Source organism: Leptonotus elevatus, chromosome 1 (genome assembly GCF_054856555.1).
Source record: "Leptonotus elevatus isolate MCC_2025b chromosome 1, RoL_Lele_1.0, whole genome shotgun sequence".
NCBI lineage: Eukaryota > Metazoa > Chordata > Actinopteri > Syngnathiformes > Syngnathidae > Leptonotus > Leptonotus elevatus.
The window spans coordinates 25,080,702-25,100,711 of record NC_141239.1 but is presented as its reverse complement, the minus strand read 5'-3'; the positions used below and the strand labels follow the sequence as shown (position 1 = coordinate 25,100,711).

Sequence of the window (20,010 nt, the reverse complement as noted above, 5' to 3'; positions counted from 1 at the left end):
GAAACGTTCATGGACATATTCCTAGTGAGGTAAATTAGAATAGCTCTGTGGCAAATTTTGACATTGTGCAACAGCAAAAAGCAAAAGTTTGATGTGCATCCAAAAGCTTTAAGAAAAAAAGAAATTCATTTTGGCTTCATCCTGAAAATTCACCCAAAGCAGTATTCGCCTAACTTTGTGTAACGTAAAATGTGTATCTCAAGAGCTGAGGCAAATAGCTCAAATTTAAGAGCTCTGACCAAAACGCTGAATGCCTTACAGTACAGTCTTCACCACTGCAAACAGCACAACAATCAATGTTAGCTGAAAATTTTAATGAACATACAACTTTGATACAGCACATAACACTTGGTGAGCCAAAACCTCATAAGTCAACATTTGTTATATTACATGTTTTTCCAAATAGTTACACTATTTATTGGTCAGTCCACACGTGGATGTAAGAAATTATTGACCAATCCAGTGTTGAAAACAGCTTGATTTCCTTGATAATGTTGAACAAACTTGCCATTTTTGGCGTCTCCTGAACAGCGACCAAGGTTCATTTGATTGTGCACATGTACCTAAAGTTGTAACTAATCTGCATACTTAAGCACAAAATATCTTGGCAAAGTGGCATGGCGATGCCAGCAGTGCAATCCAAAGAATAAGGCAAAACAGAGCTTATTTAAACAATTTATTTGAAGGTGACACTTTTCTTCCGGCGTGCCTAAAACTTCTGGAATTGCTTCTTAGCGCCGGCCGCCTTTGTCACCTTGAGGACGTTGAACCTCACCGTCTTGCTGAGCGGTCGGCACTCCCCGACCGTCACGATGTCTCCCATCGAGACGTCCCTAAATGGGGTGCGAGGGAAGAATGCAAACATGAGGTAAAAAATATAAAACACCTACATTTCTTTCATTGTGACGAAGAAACAAGGGTGCATCAGCATTGCCATTAGGCGATGTCGTCAGAGTATAACTTGGAAGACCATCGTGAGAAAAACATCACTTGCAGAGACGGGGGGGAAAATGATGATAATATAAAGGTTAGAGGTACCTGAAGCATGGCGACAAATGCACGGACAGGTTCTTGTGCCGCTTCTCAAAGCGGTTGTACTTGCGGATGTAATGCAAGTAGTCGCGTCTGATGACAATGGTCCTCTGCATCTTCATTTTGGTCACCACGCCTGCACAACAGACGCATACGGAAAAAACAAAATCAAGACAGCAGCTCTAAACGCGCGAAAAAAACAAACACTGACACGCTGTCACAACATTACATCAGCTTTGCCATTTGGCGTTGTCGTCAAAGCCCAACTGGCTTGGAAGACCATCGTGAGATAAACATCATATTGAGGGCAGCAACGCTTATAAATCACATAATACAGTGGTGCCTTGACTAATGAGTGCTTCATGTTACAAACGTGGAACAAATTCAACTCTTATGTCAAGGCATCGCTGTATAACCTTCAATGTACTGACCAGAGAGGATACGGCCACGGATGGAGACATTTCCAGTAAATGGGCATTTCTTGTCAATGTAAGTGCCATCAATAGCCTGCGGGGACAAAACACGAATTTTAATAATAGTTGAGTGAATGAGAAGGGACATTTATATATTGTTAAACTGCATCAGCTTTGCCAAAAGGCGTCGTCGTCAGAACCATGCAGGCTTGGAAGACCATCGTGAGAAAAACATCACTTGCAGCTTCAATTAAGGCAAGAAAGAGACTATAAAATGCACCTCTCTTGGGGTTTTAAAGCCCAGCCCGACACTTTTGTGGTAACGGGGGAGCTTTTCTTTGCTCTCCTTGCCTCCATCGGCGACCAGAACACGCTTCTTGTTCTGGAAGATGGTAGGCTGCTTCTGATAAGCCCTCTCGGTCTGCACAAGGAAAAGAAAAACACGTTCACAGTACGTAGATCGCACTGAAATAGGCACACGACTTCGCTTGCTCAACTAAAAGTACATTAACGTTCACGAATATGATTAACGCCCAGCAATAACGACAGAATTGCCGCAGACAACTAAATAAAACAAAGGAGCTACGGAAAAACTGAGAAGGAGGCTAAGCTAACTATGTTAGCATTCCGGCTGCTAGTTCAGTTACACGAGGGTGCGCGGAGAGACAACAAATTCCTCACCTAAACTACCTACCAAACCTTCTAAAACTAGCCCGAGCGTGTCATAAGAACCGCATGCCAACATACATGACATAAAATTGGGCTTGTGTGTTGGTTAAAACATAAGTATGTCGTTTAAAACACCCAGGCCATCTTCTTGAACGTACTTGTGCGTCCGCCATCTTGGGCAGCCGAGTTGTAAAGAGGCCTGAACATGCGCGAGACGAACGGAAGTCAGAGGTTCACCGGAAATGACGCACTTCAATTTCACCCCCAACTTTTTAACATAATCCAGCGTTACAGTCAACAATCTTCAAGGAAATATAATAATAATAATAATAATAATAATAAAATAATAATAATACAAAATAATAATAATAAATAATAATAATATAATTATTTTACACATAATTTTCCGTTCTTTTATTTCCTTTTCAGATACCATTGTTGAAATGCTTCCCAAAACATTTTGGCATTGAAATGTTTTTCAATTGTTCCGAACTCTTGTTTCTGACCGGATTCTAAAAAGGGTAGCACTACCTTTCTTCACGTTTCATGTTTTGATTCTAATCGAAGCTCCCGTTCTACACTCATCGCGTTTTTTCCCCCTTTGACATTTTGACCAGCTGTAGCGTAGCGTCTTCGCTAAAATGCTTCTTTTTTGTCCGACCTGCGGGAATGTTTTGATCGTTGAAGAGGGTCAAAAGTGCCTGAGGTTTGCGTGTAACACTTGTCCCTACGTACACAACGTCACGAGAAAGGTGGGTCGAATACGTGTAGTACATACGACGTTAAACTCAGTTTTTAGGTGAATTCTGAGTTCTGACATGTTTTATTGTTTGCAGGTGAACAGCAGAAAGTATCCCAAGTTAAAAGAGGTTGATGACGTTCTGGGTGGAGCTGCTGCTTGGGAAAATGTGGATTCTACTGCAGGTGAGTTGACATGTACTGTGATAATGATCCCTTGTTGTGAGAAAAATACACTTTGTATCTTAATCACATCGTTTTATTTTATTTACACAAGTTATGTTAAAGTAAAGAAGATCCATTAATAATTTACAGTCTACCTTTGGCATCCAATTGTGTCTTCCTATTCTATTCACTCCTCCAGTTAACATGCCAAGAATTTAAGTGACAATTTATTCTGCACTCTTTTTCCTTTGTCAGAAACCTGTCCGAAATGTGAGCATCCTCGGGCATATTTCATGCAAATTCAGACCAGATCCGCCGATGAACCCATGACCACTTTCTACAAATGCTGCAATGTCCAATGTGGACACAGATGGAGAGATTAACAGGGTTTTTTTTCTTCTAACCACAGCAGTTTATTTAACACACACATTGTGGACATAATGATTTGTTTTGTCTTTAAATGACCCTTGCTGCTCAGTGCTTGATAACCATATGTATATATAAATAATTTCTCCAAATGACTGTTTCAGTGATGTACTTGATTTTTATTGATAAAATAGTACCTATGTACAACTGTCAACAAATATGACTTACAGCATTATACAGATCACACACATTGAGAGAGCGATGCAGACTGGCATTTTTACCATCACAATGGCATATACAGTACTTTGTAATAACATTTTTTTTTTTTTTCAATTAGTTAGTTTTGCAAGCCTAAAAAAAACGATGCAACTGAAATGCACATTGTCATCGTGTTAATTTAACATTTTGCATTTAAATGTGCATTATCTCTGAAGTCGTAAGATACTTATTGGGGACATGCCATGAATAATTGTTTTAAATCGGAATATATTACCGCTATGCAATTCTGTGACTCAGATGTCATCACATTTTTGGCAGCTACTTCCTATTTTGAACATGCTTCATCTTAAAATGAGTGTAACGTAACTTGCTCCCCAACATTCTCGTCTGTCACAAGCGACCTGTTGTCTGAGGCGGTGACAAACATTCGGTCGGCAATTATTGCCACGATACAATCTAGAGAGAGATCAGGTAAACACACTAGTAACAGTTAACTTCTTCCTCTTAAGTGCACCTATGGAGGGATTCATTGACAACAAAGCCAGAAGAAGCCTAAACTATAATAACTTCAGGTTTTTGCAACGCATTAGGAGGGTAATTTGTCTTTAAAGTGCAAATGTTATCTCTCTTTTTTTTTTTCTAAAAGTACATCATGAACAGGGGAAAGGCTCAACTGTCAATCACTTTTGTGCATACTGAAAGAAGCCTGCAAGATTACAAATGAAAATGATTTATCAAAAGAAATACAACTAAATACAAAGATGGGAATGTTCACATTGAAGAAGGGATCAGAAAAGAAGCCAGTGACATGGACACAAATGTTCAGTCTTCATGGTGAACATGATCATACATATCTTTAAATACTGAGAAATAAGACAGGAAATAAAAGATTGCTTCATGGCAAGATTTACAGATCAATTCAGGTTAAGTGATCAGTTTCACAGCCTTTCCCTACAAATGATCATTACTATCACACTTGAAGCATCGTACCAAGCCTTCACTTTTCCAAACAAAACACGGAAGAAGAAAAAAATGCTGCCCATCAAAATTCTGCATGAAAGTATGAGGTGAACGATATCTAGAAGACACTAACTGCGGTTAGAAAGACAAATTAAGAGGGCAACAAGCTGCAAATGTAGCGGAGGTGGAGGTGGAAAAAAAAAACGCTGCGAGCGAGCGTCAGTGGCGGTTAGCATATACGTTTGTATGTGTAGATGTAACCCTTACAATACGGGCAGGTGTGTGTCACATCCTTCAGGTCGTCGATCAGACAGGGAATCAAGCAGCAGCCCAGATCGCACCTGAAATGAACAACATTTGAAAGGCAATTCAAAATACAAGCACAACAAGTGAGTTTTCAGAAGGCCAGTTCCAACCTATTCGACATTCAGGACTAATGAAGTAAATGTAAAAATCATGTTGTCCCTGAATTAATACTAAAAAATTTTAAGATAGTGAATTTTCGTTTTCAGGAAATATTTCATGGACAGCACGGTTTTGTTGTTGTCCAAGTTGCCTATGTTATTCTAAATCTTGAGACGAGCCTGTATAGAGAAAAGATCAATTCTGTGATTGTCTCACCCCACGAAGAAGCAGAAGAGACAGAAGAGGGTATTCATGAGGCCCACGTCGTGGGAGATGCGCGTGACGATGGCCTGCTGGCAATGCGGACACACCGTCTGCACCGGCGACGACTGGAACATCTCGCCCTGCAGCACGGTCACAGTGGTGGCGGTGCCCGGCGGGGCCATGACGGTGGTTGCCGTGTGGCCGCCCATGTGCACGAAGGGGCCGGGGCCCATGTGGCCCGACATGGGGTGCGGGAAGTGGCCGGGCGGCAGCGGCGGGTAGGCGCCACCTTCATGAGAGACGAGAAAGAAAACAAAATGGATGACTACATAAATAATTATGAAGAGCAGTGTTGGTGACAAACTGGAAAACTAAAGTGATTTATGAGTAATACATTTGATAGTGTCTCTTGTAATACAGGTAAATGTATTGCTTGCGTTGGATAAAAAAATACAGAGGAAGAGGGCCTTGAAAAAGTAATTGCATATTAAATCGCAATCACAAATATTCATTAAAAAAAATTCGCTCAGCCCTAATACAGAGTGACTTTTGGATCTCTTGCCACTACATAAGGAGCAGTTTGTCCTTCAAACATCGTGTCACCTTGAGGTGGCGGGGGCATATGCATTGGCATGGGCATGGGCCCGTCTCCGGGGACGTGCGGTGGAAGGAAGCCTGGGTGTGGGCCTTCATACGGGGGCGGACCGTAGTCTGGAGGTAGAGGTTGACCATGCGGGGGCCCTGTTCTCACGGGGGCTGCTTTAAAAAAAGACATAGGGAAATCAAGTAACGTGCTGCATTGCAGCCACAGTCAACACAACAGAAGATTTCATTTTTGCCTGCTTGTCCGTTCTTCTCCTCGATTAGGGGTGCACTAGGACCTCCAGGGTATGGCGGAGGAGGATCACTGGACATAATGGCCTGAGAGACTGGAATCAGGTGGGCGGGGGAATGCGTCGGCGCAGAGCTCTTCCAATCTGAGAACTCTCAGGGATTCCTTTACGCTGCTACAACACAAAGCATGAACACAGTTTGAGCTGTAAACGTGCTCAGAGAGGCCAATGTGTGTTTGTTATTATTATTGTTATTACATACATAGGGACAGTTAAAAGCCACTTTCCAACAAAACACATTATCATCAGCTAAAAATGTGCATATATGTACATGTGGAAGGATATTAAACTCAAGAGTTGTGTTTTTTTCCTCATAACCATTGACCATGAAATGCAACTTTACTTATGCACTGCCATTGACGAAAAAAATTCATTTAAACTATTTCTAGTAATTTAATTTTTTTTCCACTTTTGGTAAGAAGAGTATGAAAAACTAGATTTTTTTTTAATTTTACATTTAGTTAATTTAACTCATGCGATTAATTACAATTTAAAAAATGTAATCGCCTGACGTGATTTAAAAAAGAAGATTAAAAATTAGGGGCATCAGGCGATTACAATTTCTAATCGTAATTAATTGCATGACTTCACTAGTTAACTCACGATTAATGAACATTTTTAAATCTGTTCTAAATGTACAAGAAAAAAATCGAGGTTTTCATACTCTTGTTAACAAAAGTGGAAAAAAATGTTAAGTTAATAGAAATAGTTCAAATGAATTTTTGACGTCTATAGCCGTCAATGGCAGTGAATGGGTTTATACCCCAACATGAATAATTCCTATCATACACAACACAACACTTTGTCAATTCCAGCAGTACCTGTAAAATACTTTTTTATTCCTTCTCCATGTATGCCAGGCATCTTCAAAGTGCTAGTAGTTTTACTTGTGAAAGTTCTATTATATTGTGATTGACTTCTCAATACACATGCTTGACAGATGAGAAGGATACAATCTTATTTTATGCTAATGTTAGCATTTGGAACAATATTTTATTCAAATTAAACCCATTTGCATCAAAATTGCAGGACGTAACGGTAACGGCATTAAAAAAGTATCGCCATTCGCCAGTACAGGATCGGAAGTACTTAAAGTTCTTGTAATGGTATTTAGCATGAAAAAAGTCTTAATTTCGACTGACATTGTCAACAGGTTTAGCAGCATTGGTGTACATTGCAACATACTTGATGGTGTTTTTAACATTTCAAGTCAAAAAAATAATAATACATTAAACAGATTCCAGTGCAAAACATTGATTTATTTTGAAAGTCTTCTATAGTGTTTTGCTCATTAGATTGTAACGTGTGAACACCACCACAAAGTATGTCTTTTGAGGATTCAACACTATTACAAAATGTTGCACACTTTGATGATACATTGTTATGCTCGTCGTGAATTTGTTTCATTTTACGAACGAGGTTAGCTAGCAAGCTGATGTTTTATTTAAATCCTGAGATTATCCAGCTCAAAGCTTACAAGCACATACAGCCCCTGATATTTCCTTTACGTAATCGAAGCCAAAGGAGAAATGAGTTACCCCCAAAAAATTTAAACCAGCGCTTGTTATCGCATCCAAATGTCGATTAAATGTTTTTTAGTGACGTATATCGCCGTAGCAACCGCAGCTGGTGATGCTAGCTAGTGAACAGCTGGCGCGAGAATTGCACTTATCGAGGCTGCTGTGACAATGAGAGAATATCGCTTTGCTTGTTTGTTTGTTTACCAGAATACGCCCGTCAAAGTAGATAAATATACCGTGAATTGCCACACGGTTGTGTTTTGCTTAGATGAGTGTAGCTTGTTGTGCTAACGTTAGCCACGTCGCCATTCGAGCCACTCACGAAAAGACCGACAGTGGAGTAACGAGCGCAACAATCAAAGCAAATAATATCATACAATTGTTCAAATAAAATACTGTAACTAATGACGAATTTGACAGCTGTTACCTCTCGCAGGAAGGCAGCTTCGCATGAGCCGTTTGGTAAATTGCGTCACCTAATGACGACATCAGACATGCGCTAACCGGATTTACAAGGTATGTAATTTAAATTAAAAAAAACACGATGACGTGAAATCATTTTTTTGTTTCTGCTACCTTGGGTTCTCAAACAGAACAGTTTCATCTACTTCTGAAACATAAAACCTAAGAAATCGACGTAAACAACAGTAGTTTAGGCGTCATGGACGGCACAATAAATAAACAAATAAATAAATAAACCTTTGGTTTAACAGTACATGCAAATTGGGGGATAATTGACAACAACCAAGAGCATATACATGACGTATCCAACAGCACACATTACTGAATCCTGTACTACTGATTAATTCAAAGTGCTTGTGTTGTTGCAGTTTATTGCAGTGGCCGTTAGGGAGCAGCATATTCAACCACATACAAAAATGAATAATACTGCAGTCTGACCATAGTTAAGTCGTTAATTTAGTCATAGTTTAATTCAATCATAAGCGTTGTGCTGTATTGTATACAATGAATATGGTGCATTTTTATGTTTTTTTAAATGCTGCATTGATTTTGTACGTGCAAATATCTCCTGCGTGGAAACAGCCATGGTTGAAGTCCAATTTTCGAAAAGTTATTGATAAAAAAAAAAAATTAGGCCATAATAGTGAAGACAATCAGGAGACAAATATACAAATTTCATGGTAGTCCAATGCAAATGTGATCTGAGCGCTTTAAACTCTGCAAGTTTATGTGCATAAATGAGCCTACTTATGAAACTATTATATTTATTCATAATAACAGTAAAGACGTGGAATTGTTCTGTCACTGTCCTGTGGGGAGTGGAACCGTCGCTTGCCTACGATGCAGGGTGGCGTGGGTTCGCTTCCCCGCCTGGGAGACCGTGTTTGTGTGAGTGAGTACAAAAAACAAAACAAAAAACAGATCCCTCTGCGCAAGATGTATGGCAACAACTTAATCATGGGCATAACAGACAATACCGTACATTTGTGTTAATTTTCATTGAGAGAAAAAACGCAATGGGGGAAATCCTATATTTAATTGTATTTAAATTATCATATTAATAAAACATGTTGCAAATTATGATGAAATCTTATCTGGGACGCATAACGGTATAGACATTTTGGTATTAAAAGTGTGGAAAAATATCAATGTCATTAATTGATTTCAAAAATGAAATTTATTGGGGTATGTCTTAACCTTTATTTATGAAATTATTTGAGAATGACATAAACGTTGTACATATTCATTTTATTCCCTCAATCGATATTAATTTATGTAACAGACACGCACGCCGACATCCCCGCCTGACCTCCCAGTGACTTCCCCAAGCACCGCTCTCATTACGGACGTCGCGCCACAATAAAGCGAACGCACCCGATCTCAGGACGCGTAACGAGGAGGCAGCCAATCAGGTCGCGTCACTGCGCTAACGTTAGCGTCTCGCTGGCACAACAACAGCTGAGCTCGCCCAGTTTCCTGTTTGGAGTCGGCGCGTCGCTACCCTCAAATCAATCGCGATGTCGAATTAAATAGAATTCCATTACGTGACTGTTTTATTTGTCGTTCGTGTTGTCCGAGCCCGGTTTGTATTCGTCGCAGCACCGTTGGCCGTCTTGGCTGCTAGCTAACGTCCTGCTAGGCGGCGGAGGAAGACGAAGATGGGCTCCATCCTGAGTCGCAGAATCGCTGGTGTTGAGGATATCGACATCCAAGCTAACTCGGCCTATCGTTTCCCCCCGAAATCTGGTAAGTCGTTGGTGTTTTGTTATTAGGGCTCACTATTAAGGCTCAAAATGATGAATTGTACTATTTCCGAATATTATATCCGAACTATGTGCTTTGTTTACTTGAAATTGAAATCGAAACTCCGCAAATTGAATATTGAAATATGATGTCGACATCTCATGATACAGAACTTGACTCTGAAATAAAACAATAGATTTTATATGATTTGGTTTCATGCTTATGTATTGGTGAGTAATGGTTTCTGACATTTGACGTGATCAAAATTGTTTGATCACTTATGTGATTATTCTTTTCTTACAGGGAATTATTTTGCAAGCCACTTCTTCATGGGTGGGGAGAAGTTTGACACGCCACATCCCGAGGGATATCTTTTTGGGGAAAACACGGATTTAAATTTCCTGGGAAATAGACCAGTGCAGGTGAACACAGCTCCAATAGAAATCTATCAGAATAAAGCATTTCAGGTTAAGCACCTTGATGATGACTTGTCTCCATCCAGTTCCCCTACGTCACCCCCGCACCCCACGAGCCTGTGAAAACCCTCAGGAGTCTGGTGAACATTCGGAAGGACTCTTTGCGTTTGATCCGGTACGAGTGATCAGACACACTCAGTGCTTTTTAAGGAGTATGATTGAGTGTTGCCGCCCTGATGTGTATCAAACTATCTGGCCTGCAGGTATAAAGACGACTCGGACACGCCAGTGGAAGAGGGTGACAAACCAAAGGTTCAATATGGCGTGGAGTTCACATTTGATACCGACGCTCGGGTGGCCATCACCCTCTACTGCCAGGCCTTTGAGGAATTTTCCAATGGGATGGCCGTGTAAGAATCCCTTTGTGTACAATGCTGATGGAAATTAAACTGAAAACCTCACCTTATTAGAGGAACCCAATTTTAGGTATCTGATCTGTATTGTACGCCAATGAAATGCATTATTACATGCATATTACAATTATCTCCAGTGGGTATCCGCTGAGCTCAAAGACTACAATAGATTTAGTCCTTAGCAATGGCTAGTTGCCATGGATACTGCACAAGAGACTCGAGTGAAGAAAACAAGGAAGTTTGTGTGAGGAATGATGAAAAAATCAATATATATATATATGTCACATTGTGTTATGATGGTGTTTCAACTAGGGTGAATGATTTCAAGTAATAAAATAATAATTGTGGTTTTACTGTACTCTACTGCGATTGCAATTTAATTTAAATCCTCTTCCCCATGTGTGTTTTTTTAAAAAAACAAACTCAATACATTATTCAGTAGTACAATAAACAATATCAGATTCATTACACATACACGTAAACGTTTTGGTCTTATAGATTAGCCTTACACTGCTCTGTCCGACTACTAATCTTCCTTTCCGTCAATGTTCCGTGAAGGTACAGCCCGAAGGATCCATCCATGGCCTCGGAGACGGTCCACTACAAGAGGGGCGTCAACCAGCAGTTCTCCATGCCTTCTTTCAAGATAGACTTCAGCGAGTGGAAAGAGGAAGATGTCAGTATTTGCACCCCGCAACATCGTTTGTCCATTAACAAAACAACCACAATTCAATTTCTCCATTTTAAAAGCTCAACTTTGACCTGGACCGAGGGGTGTTTCCTATGGTGATCCAAGCAGTGGTCGACGAAGGCGATGGTAGGTTGATGTTCACACACACACAATTCACACTCTCACAAACACAGTGAGCTAACCGCTAATCTGTGCTTTCTTCCCAAGACTGTTTCGGACACGCTCACGTACTTTTGGCAGCCTTCGAGCGAGTACGTACACATTCAAGTGATCATTCGACATTTGGAAAAATCATTCAATGATCGCCCAACTCACGTTTGTTTTGTTTTTATTCCCTTGCAGCACGTCGATGGCAGTTTCTCCGTCAAGCCACTGAAGCAAAAGCAAATTGTAGGTTTCATGCGCGTGGCAATACTTGAGGCAATGAGGGACACTTTTGGACGGGTTGAGTAGAACGATTGATAGCCTCAACTTATGTCCCCAAAATCTCATTCTTCTGTCAAATATGTCGTGATTTCTGCACGTTGCACACATGCTGACACAGATCACGTTATACGGAAAAGTAAGAACCATATACATTCCTGTGAAATGTTTCAAAAAAATATTTCAGAATACTTACAGCTTCTATTTCACAACAAATCTTTAAGCTCAACTTCCATCATGTAAACTGATGAATTTTTAAAAAATATATATATTAAAATGCCAAAGTGTTGCAATATTATTAGCGTTAAAGATTTATTTTATAAATTTCCATGGGAAGTTGAGGAATTGTGGAAAATGTCCAAATTGTAATAAGTGAATTAACTGAATTGAAGGAAATTCAAAGGAAACGCATTATATTCAAGCATAAACGTAAAACATAAACCGAGTTGGTCTCTGTTTTCCTGCAAGACAAATTTGAACCTTTTGCCTGCAGGTGGACCGCGTGAGCTACCTCTTACAGGAGATCTATGGCATTGAGAACAAGAACAACCAAGAAACAAAGGTAGGCGCATGAAAACGAGACGGGAATGCGGATGCTTGAAAAAGCGGCGCACGTTTTCACGCGCCTCCTTTCTGCGTGCAGCCATCCGACGACGAGAACAGCGACAACAGCAACGAGTGCGTGGTGTGTTTGTCGGACCTGCGGGACACGCTCATCCTGCCGTGCAGGCACCTGTGCCTCTGCAACTCGTGCGCCGACACCTTGCGCTACCAAGCCAACAACTGTCCCATCTGCAGGCTGCGTAAGTGGAGTCACGGTTGTTTCTTGAGGAAAACGGCGCGGCAGTCTCAATGCGTTTCTCCGACGCAGCCTTCAGGGCCTTGTTGCAGATCCGAGCGGTGCGGAAAAAGCCCGGAGCGCTCTCCCCCGTCTCCTTCAGTCCCGTTCTGGCTCAGACGATGGACCACGATGAGCACTCGGTAGGTTTCCACAGATCTCTGCAGTTGCATATTTAGTAAGGATGCACCGATAGCACTTTTTTTTTCACATTGAGTGTGTGTACTAGCACTTATAGTTGAGAACTCGCCGATGCCAAGCACCGATACTTGATCTTGCAATGTGACAAAAATGTGTTTTACTTGAAATACTATTGCCTGCAGTGTTGTCATCCATGTTTATACTCCACCTATCCGGAAGGTGTATGTCAGACTAGTCAAGTGGTATCGGTGTTAGTCGTAGCTAAGCAAGTGCAAACGTAAAATATTGGCATCCCTAATATTTTGCCTGGCTTTTTCAACTTTTTTTTCTACGGTCATCTCGCAGGGCACCGACTCAGTCCCGCCCGGCTTTGAGCCCGTCTCGCTATTGGAGGCCCTGAACGGCCTGCGGTCCGTGTCGCCCGCCGTCCCCTCAGCGCCTCTCTACGACGACATCAACTTCTCGGGCGGCGACGGGGGCCGGCAGTTGAGCTCCCCGGAGCATCCGAGCGACGGCGGTCTGCAGAAAGGCAAAGTCAGCAAATCACCTGACAGGTGAAAAAAATATATATATATTCAAATTGCTCTCACATCGACATATGAGTTAACTGAGTCCATTCGAACTCCTTTGCTAACCAAAGCAGCAGCACCAAAACATGTAAATTATCTGCGAAGGCTGAACAATTAATCGAATTCAAATTGACATATGACGCCATATTAAATCACAATGGGCACATTGAGGAAGCAAAATTGCAATTTGATTAATTTTCTAAACGGTTCAGCCCATTGGGAACGTTTCAGGACACTAACTTGTTCTCTCGTCTCCCTGCCCCAGCACCCTGAGGTCTCCATCTTCTCCCATCCAGGAGGAGGATGAGGAGAAGCTGTCGGAGATGTCGGACGCTCAGCCACACACGCTCCTGTCCAGCAGTCCCGCTCCCACAGACGTAAGTCGGCGTCGCTCGCTCCCGCGTCCTCCCCTTTAAAACAAGTAACGGCGAGCTGTTGTCGTCTTTAGGCCACAGCTACCGAGGACGTAGCCGACTCGCTGTCCCCGGATGACGGTGAGTTGCTCAATTGGAAACTTGCGTGATGCGTTTGAGTGACACTTTTTTGTTTACGCTGCAGAGGACAGGATGAACGTCGGCGCCGACATCCTCCAGGATTGCGGAAGCGAACACAGCAGCTTGACCAAAACAGAGAGCGACCCGCCGGGCGACCTGTCGTTGCCAGGTGAGACAGGCAGCAAAAAAAACAAATATCACGCCATCGGCGATTTCCTGGGAATTCCTGAGGGTCAATTTACTGAGCACACCGACCAATTTGAATGTGATCCGGCGCAAGAGCGGTGTCAAAGCTTTCACAATGACTATAATGCTTATTTTGATTGACACTTTCAGAGATGAATGATTTTTTTATTTTGCAGTGGCAGAGAACTGCGGCAAACTGCTACCATAATGACACTTTTATTCACGATTTAAGAAGTACATGCGTTTTTGTTTATGACAAAATTACTTAATTTCCCACTGCCTAAGTGGTTAGCTTGTTGAATTGTAGAAATACAATTAACACAATTTGATTAGTTTTCTCTGTAAAAAGTTTTTTTGTATAGCCAAAACACAATATTCGGATACAAATCATAAGACAACACACCCTTGCTCACATGCCAGGTATCTGGGATATAATAAAGCATAGGGTTGTTCGACACCACTTTTTTTTTTTTCAGGCTGAGACCAGTACGACTACTAGACTCTTGAGTAGTCACTTGTACTGAGTACTAATACCAGGCAGTACCGGTCATCGGGCCGATACCTGACCTTATTTCAAGGCCATGGGTATTTGGGACAGCGGCCAATACCTGTATCGTCTGCCATTTTGTGTCCGCTTTTTGATCAGGAACTAGAAATAAGAAGAATAGAAAGAATAGGACATTTCTATTAATTTCATTACATTTTGTAGGGGAAAAAAGTATATTGGGATATATACAGTGCTGCTCAAAAGTTTGTGAACCCTGCAGACTTGGTCAGATTTTTTGTATAAAATATTAAAATAGCCTTATTAAATGTTCAGTCATACCCAAATCTACAAAGCTGACATTGAAAATAATGGACTTGAACAAAAGGAATGATAATATTGTCATTCATTCTTGAACAAAAGTTGTTGATTTAAGAAAAACTGAACCTCTCATTTAATCGGACATTGCACCTCCTTTTGCAATGAGAACTTCATCCAAACACTTTCTTTAGTGACTTATGTCATTCACATCTACTTTGGGGGGATTTTTGCCACTCTTCATTGCAAAATGCAGCCAGTTGAGAGAGGTCGGATGGGCGTCGAGCATAAACTGCCCGCTTCAGGTCCCGCCACAGTATTTTGAAATAATTTAAGTCAGGATTTTGACTGGGCACGTCCAGAACATGAATCTTGTTGTTCTTCAGACATTCCGTGGTTGTATTGCTGGAATGCTTTGGATTATTGTCACGTTGCACGATCCATCGTCTACCAGGATGTAACTTCACAAAGACGGCTTTCAGGTTATGTTCCAGGATTTCACAATATTCCTCTGAATTCATGATTCCCTGGATTATGTGGCGTTGTCCCGGTCCTGAGGATGGAAAGCCAGCCCAGAATTTAACATTCTCACCCCCATGCTTCACTGTAGGGTGAAGGTTCTTTTGCTGGTATGCAGTGTTGACTTTTCACCAAACATGACTGTTTTAGTTCAATTTTGGACTCATCTGTCCACAGAAGGGACTTCCAAAAAGCTTCAGGTTTGTCCAAGTACTCTCTGGCAAAGTTGAGATGGGCAGCTTTGATCTTTTTTTGTGAGCAGAGGCTTCTACTAGCAAGCCTTCCATGAAAGCCTTTTCTTCTGATTGTTGAAGCATGCACGTGTCCCAGATGCAGCAAAAGAGGTCTGCAAATCCCTTGATGTGATGTTTGAGTTGGCTTTTTACCCGAATGATCATTTTTCTTGTGGTTCTTGCTGATATTTTAGAAAGTCGTCCACTTCTAGGCAGGATTGTAGTCATTTTCAGTGTTCTCTAGTTGCAGATGATTTGCTTCACAGTGGAATGATGAAGCTCAATTTTTTTTAGATGACTTTATAGCTTTCCCCAGACAGATGTGCTGTCACTACCCACTTCCTGAGGTCCCCTGAGATTTCTCTTCCTCTCAGCATGACTGACCTGTATGGGTTCACCTGGGTAAGACTAAAGTGACGTGGTTTTGTCTCTGTTTCAGTCAGTGATGCACAATTTCTTTGCTAAACCTCTTATTTCATTGGTCCATTTCAGTGGTTAGTTTAGCTACCAATTTGTCCTACCTGATCCTACTTGACTGCTTGTTTTAAGCAATGCAGCTCAGGGTTCACCATACACAAATTAACCAAAAACTTTTTTTTAATTTAGTTTTGACTACACAATTGATAAAAAAAGAAAAATAATGCATTGTAATGCTAAACATACACCTATTATTTCATATAAAATGTAATGGTTCAGATTGAACAACATCATCAAGTTGAAACAATTGGAAAATCCAAATTGCTCAAGGGGTTCACAAACTTTTGAGCAGCACTGAAGGTCTTTCTTTAAAATGATGTCTCTTTGGGGGGGGGGGGGGGCATTTCATGTATCAAAAGTACTAGTGGTATCAGTACTTGGTATCGGTGACTACTCGAGAGTTGAGTGCTCGCACTGGTATCAATCTGAAAAAAGTCCATATCTTTTTATCCGTAAAATTTACTACAAAAAAGCAATGAGAGGTCATTGAATGAAAAAAAAAAAAAGAAGACCTCTATATGCCATTGCATTTTTCTTGAAATAGCAAAATGAATGGCAATTTTCTATTCTTCTAATTTCTTGTTCTTGATCTTAAAATGGCCACAAGAGTGTCAGTACTCAAAGTATCAGCCGCTGTCACAAGTACTGATCCCTTAAGACATTTTTCACGAGTGTATTATCCATATTTTTAGTGTCGCTCTTGCATTGGATGGCGCAGGTGTACCTAATTATGTGGCCGATGAATGTCAGCTCTCAATCGGCTTTTCTGGTGTCGCGTGCCCACTCTGTCGTCTTGAATTCACTCCGGATGCTTTGCACGTGGGCGGTGTGCTCCTCCTTGTTTCCTAACATTTCCTCTCCTGGCGCTCCTCCACCTCCTCGCTGTCCTCACTCCTCACCAGCCCTCGGTCCCGACTCCTGCTCTCTTGGTATGGAGGAGTAAGCGCGGTACGTAGGCTTTCCTGTCCCGCTCTTGCCGCTTTGTATTTCCGTCTGCTCGACGTGCTTCTCACGTCGCCCCGTCCCCGCGTCTCCCCCATCAGGGTCGTCCGAGTCCACGGAGAGCCTGAAGAGCCAGAGCACAAACTGCTCCAGCCAGCCTCTCCTGTGCCCCGCCAGCAGCTTCCACCGGGAAGACGAGCACCTCCTCCCCTGACGTCCACGCTTTCCCTCTCCTCGACTCTTCATGCCGCCGCCTCCCATCTGTAGGAAACGGTTTTGTCTTTAATCGCTCTCCCGACGCCGATTCTTCAGACTCAAAGCACACTTACTCCGTTATAACTCCAACCACTCAACGCCACATTCAGACGATATATATTTTTAACATCTGTCTGTGTTTGAAGATGCTACTCACCATTCATCCATTTTTCAAGACATGTTATATTCTTAGTGTGTTTTTGAAGTTATTTTTGCACTCTGACCAACTTGTTTATAATCCATTCCAGACTTTGTCATATGAGATTATAAAAAAAGAAAAAAGAAACCAAAAAGCATTTAGGAGGATAAAGTCGAATAATTGAGAGAATATGTACGTTTCAATTTTTTCTCACCGTGTACTTGAGTTTTTTTTTTGTAGTCTCATATAAATTAAAATGACCACACATTTACTACCCTCTCGTTTGACTTCTCCACATGGCCCTAATACATCTTGATCATTTTAAACATCTACATAACGCGTTTCATTATTTAAATCATACGCAATTCACTCATACATGTACTGGAATCTTGTTTTACTTTTCAAATTGTACACTAATACATGTTATTTAGAGAAAAAATACAATAGCGATACTGACATAATGGCCTAGATACAATTAACAGCGTACAGTGAATTCCTGTTATCTGTGCGGGTGATGAGGACTGCCATGAATAGCAATTTTACAGCCACCCAAAAAAGGTTTGAATGGCCTATAGATACGCAAGATGGCGACAGAGCACTTTTTTTTTTTTTATTAGACAATGCTCTGGCCTTAATTAGTTATAGCTGCTTAACACCAGTGGCGCCAAAGCAATATTTGTGTACAAGACATGGTGAACAGGATGCGTCCATGGGTATAGGTTGCCCCAAAAAGTCAGCAAGTAGGCAAATATTCGGGGGTTCACTGTATAATGTAAAACAATAGCTACTAGTTGAACCCTCTCACCCCGCCACGCAACAAGATGCTTCAGCTGCACGTGCGATGGCGCACGGTAGCAACGTCGCCCTCCGTCTGCTTATGTGAAGTAGTCGCAAGAAACACAAAAGGAGCATTTTGTACATCTACGTGCCTTGAGTTGATTAGTTTGCCTGCTTGTTGCGTCGGGCAAATTTCCCAGTGCGACACATCTGCATCTAAACCGGAGATTTCATGTACAGTTATTGTAATTAAGTCATATAAAATATAGGTGTTGATAGATTATGTAGGGTATCAATTATGCATTAAAACAATACGCAGATTCTCCAAACATTGCATATGTGGATTATTATTATTTTCTTTTACATTTTTGTGGCTCCTCTGTGCCATTTCAAGCTGATGCCGTGCCTTCCTGTCCTCGTTCTGACCACCTATAACGGACCTGGTATCCAGGACAACGCCAACACTCGATCGTTTGTTTGTGTTTCCCCATAAGATGCTGTCTTTAAACCTCTTGTATGTATAGCAGCATGGGCATAGAAGAACAATAAAGAGAAAACTGTCATTATGTCAAAGGTAGTGCAGTCTCATTTTGGAATGGAGTTTGTTCACTGAATGTACACAAGTAACCATACAATGAAATCTCACAAGTCACATTTTTTTTTTCAAGGTCTTCTACCCATGTCATTTTAACAAAACACAAGAAATCTGTTTTATTTACTTTTAGTTTTATAGGTTTGATTTATGTTAAAGCTAAGTGAACTATGAATTAATATGACAGTTTATCTGCTTGAATTAGAAATGTTAACTTACTAAACGGAGAAAAAGTGTGATGAAAACTGTAGAACAGGAAATGGACTGTATGCGGCAGCAACAAAAAATTGGTACAAAGCTCAGTACAATATGCACAATACAATTATTCAAATATCAAGTACGTACACAAATTAACCAAGAACATGCTAACATAGATGCTATTTAGCATTAAGCTAGCAGACGTTTTAGATACACAAGTTCTAATTCTTTACAGTTTACAAATGAGCAGCTTGAAGCCTCTTTTTTTTTTAAGAATTGTTCACTATTTGCTAAACTGCTGTTTTAAAGTAGTTTTATGGTTATTGTTTCTTTATATTAGCATGACAAGGTTAAAATGTAACTTATAACATTACATGAACAGTTAATCAAGCTGTTAGGACAGCGGCCTTATTGCACTTGGCAGCCTTTCCGATGTCAGACCACCGACGCATAAGAGGGGTCACCTCCTCTCTCTGGATTGTGATTGGCCAGCTACTGGCATGCTGTATCCTGGGGCAACATTAAACCACATTAAAGCTGATCATCCATCGTCAGGTGTTATGTTGTATCACCTGTTTTGGCGGCAGATAAACTGACGGATTAAAATAAATCAATTAAAATGACAAAACGTGCGCAGACACACGCACACAATTACAAAGACACTAGACGGATTTATAGTGAAACACATTATTTCCCAATATCACTGAATTTATATAGGTCATGGGTCATTCCAACAAATTGGTTGTAATTCTCTCAAAAAGTTTTTTTTTATACACATATTGAACAACTCAAAATGTTTATTTGCCAATTTCATGTAAAATAATTTTGAAGTCATTGTTTTATTGTACTGAGTAACATTTCTCAGGGCCAAATTGATCACAAGTTGACTAAGACTAAGGTCACATGTCTTCAGGAAAATTACCATTATGACCCATATGCAATTGTTATTGCAAATTCATCTTAATCTGTATTTTTGGAGCCGTATGAGAGAGGTGTGTTCCTAATATTTTGACCGCTCTCCCTAAATCAGGGCACGTGTGAGGTCCCCTTGGAGCCGTGATGGGGTCGCGCGTAAACATGCTTATCGCCATTTCATTAGCGTGTCTTAAAACTCTT

At 41.0% G+C, this 20,010-nt stretch overlaps 4 protein-coding genes and 3 non-coding genes across 9 annotated transcripts; 2 read left to right on the top strand and 5 right to left on the bottom strand.

Moving 5' to 3' along the window:
• Window positions 1–663: 663 nt before the first annotated feature.
• On the bottom strand, window positions 664–2,339 carry rps11 (ribosomal protein S11). Its single transcript, XM_086090821.1, has 5 exons — window positions 2,273–2,339; window positions 1,726–1,866; window positions 1,464–1,539; window positions 1,039–1,168; window positions 664–833 (listed from the first exon to the last, which is right to left on the bottom strand). The coding sequence occupies exons 1-5, from the start codon at window positions 2,285–2,287 to the stop codon at window positions 710–712; spliced, it is 486 nt and encodes a 161-aa protein (XP_085946947.1). The 5' UTR covers window positions 2,288–2,339; the 3' UTR covers window positions 664–709.
• Window positions 916–995, bottom strand: LOC147181381 (small nucleolar RNA SNORD35). The gene has a single exon (XR_015093555.1). It is a non-coding gene; the product is annotated as a small nucleolar RNA SNORD35 (small nucleolar RNA).
• Window positions 1,254–1,337, bottom strand: LOC147181380 (small nucleolar RNA SNORD35). The gene has a single exon (XR_015093554.1). It is a non-coding gene; the product is annotated as a small nucleolar RNA SNORD35 (small nucleolar RNA).
• On the bottom strand, window positions 1,605–1,688 carry LOC147181379 (small nucleolar RNA SNORD35). The gene has a single exon (XR_015093553.1). It is a non-coding gene; the product is annotated as a small nucleolar RNA SNORD35 (small nucleolar RNA).
• A 256-nt stretch (window positions 2,340–2,595) lies between the features above and the next one.
• Window positions 2,596–3,535, top strand: polr3k (polymerase (RNA) III (DNA directed) polypeptide K). Its single transcript, XM_086092440.1, has 3 exons — window positions 2,596–2,866; window positions 2,951–3,038; window positions 3,273–3,535. The coding sequence occupies exons 1-3, from the start codon at window positions 2,756–2,758 to the stop codon at window positions 3,398–3,400; spliced, it is 327 nt and encodes a 108-aa protein (XP_085948566.1). The 5' UTR covers window positions 2,596–2,755; the 3' UTR covers window positions 3,401–3,535.
• Window positions 3,406–8,091, bottom strand: cdip1 (cell death-inducing p53 target 1). Of its 2 annotated transcripts, none has more exons than XM_086092417.1 (5): window positions 8,012–8,091; window positions 6,011–6,178; window positions 5,775–5,930; window positions 5,184–5,460; window positions 3,406–4,903 (listed from the first exon to the last, which is right to left on the bottom strand). In XM_086092417.1, the coding sequence occupies exons 2-5, from the start codon at window positions 6,084–6,086 to the stop codon at window positions 4,792–4,794; spliced, it is 621 nt and encodes a 206-aa protein (XP_085948543.1). In that variant the 5' UTR covers window positions 6,087–6,178; window positions 8,012–8,091; the 3' UTR covers window positions 3,406–4,791. The 2 variants fall into 2 exon arrangements, with proteins under 2 accessions (XP_085948543.1, XP_085948552.1); XM_086092426.1 differs by having other exon boundaries at window positions 5,775–5,927.
• A 1,364-nt stretch (window positions 8,092–9,455) lies between these two features.
• On the top strand, window positions 9,456–18,677 carry mgrn1b (mahogunin, ring finger 1b). Of its 2 annotated transcripts, XM_086086975.1 has the most exons (17): window positions 9,456–9,792; window positions 10,093–10,211; window positions 10,292–10,380; window positions 10,469–10,615; window positions 11,177–11,294; window positions 11,369–11,435; window positions 11,517–11,560; window positions 11,652–11,699; window positions 12,226–12,294; window positions 12,376–12,535; window positions 12,604–12,713; window positions 13,057–13,265; window positions 13,546–13,657; window positions 13,729–13,774; window positions 13,839–13,943; window positions 16,894–16,939; window positions 17,035–18,677. In XM_086086975.1, the coding sequence occupies exons 1-16, from the start codon at window positions 9,705–9,707 to the stop codon at window positions 16,932–16,934; spliced, it is 1,572 nt and encodes a 523-aa protein (XP_085943101.1). In that variant the 5' UTR covers window positions 9,456–9,704; the 3' UTR covers window positions 16,935–16,939; window positions 17,035–18,677. The 2 variants fall into 2 exon arrangements, with proteins under 2 accessions (XP_085943101.1, XP_085943092.1); XM_086086966.1 differs by lacking the exon at window positions 16,894–16,939.
• The last annotated feature ends 1,333 nt before the right edge of the window (window positions 18,678–20,010 follow it).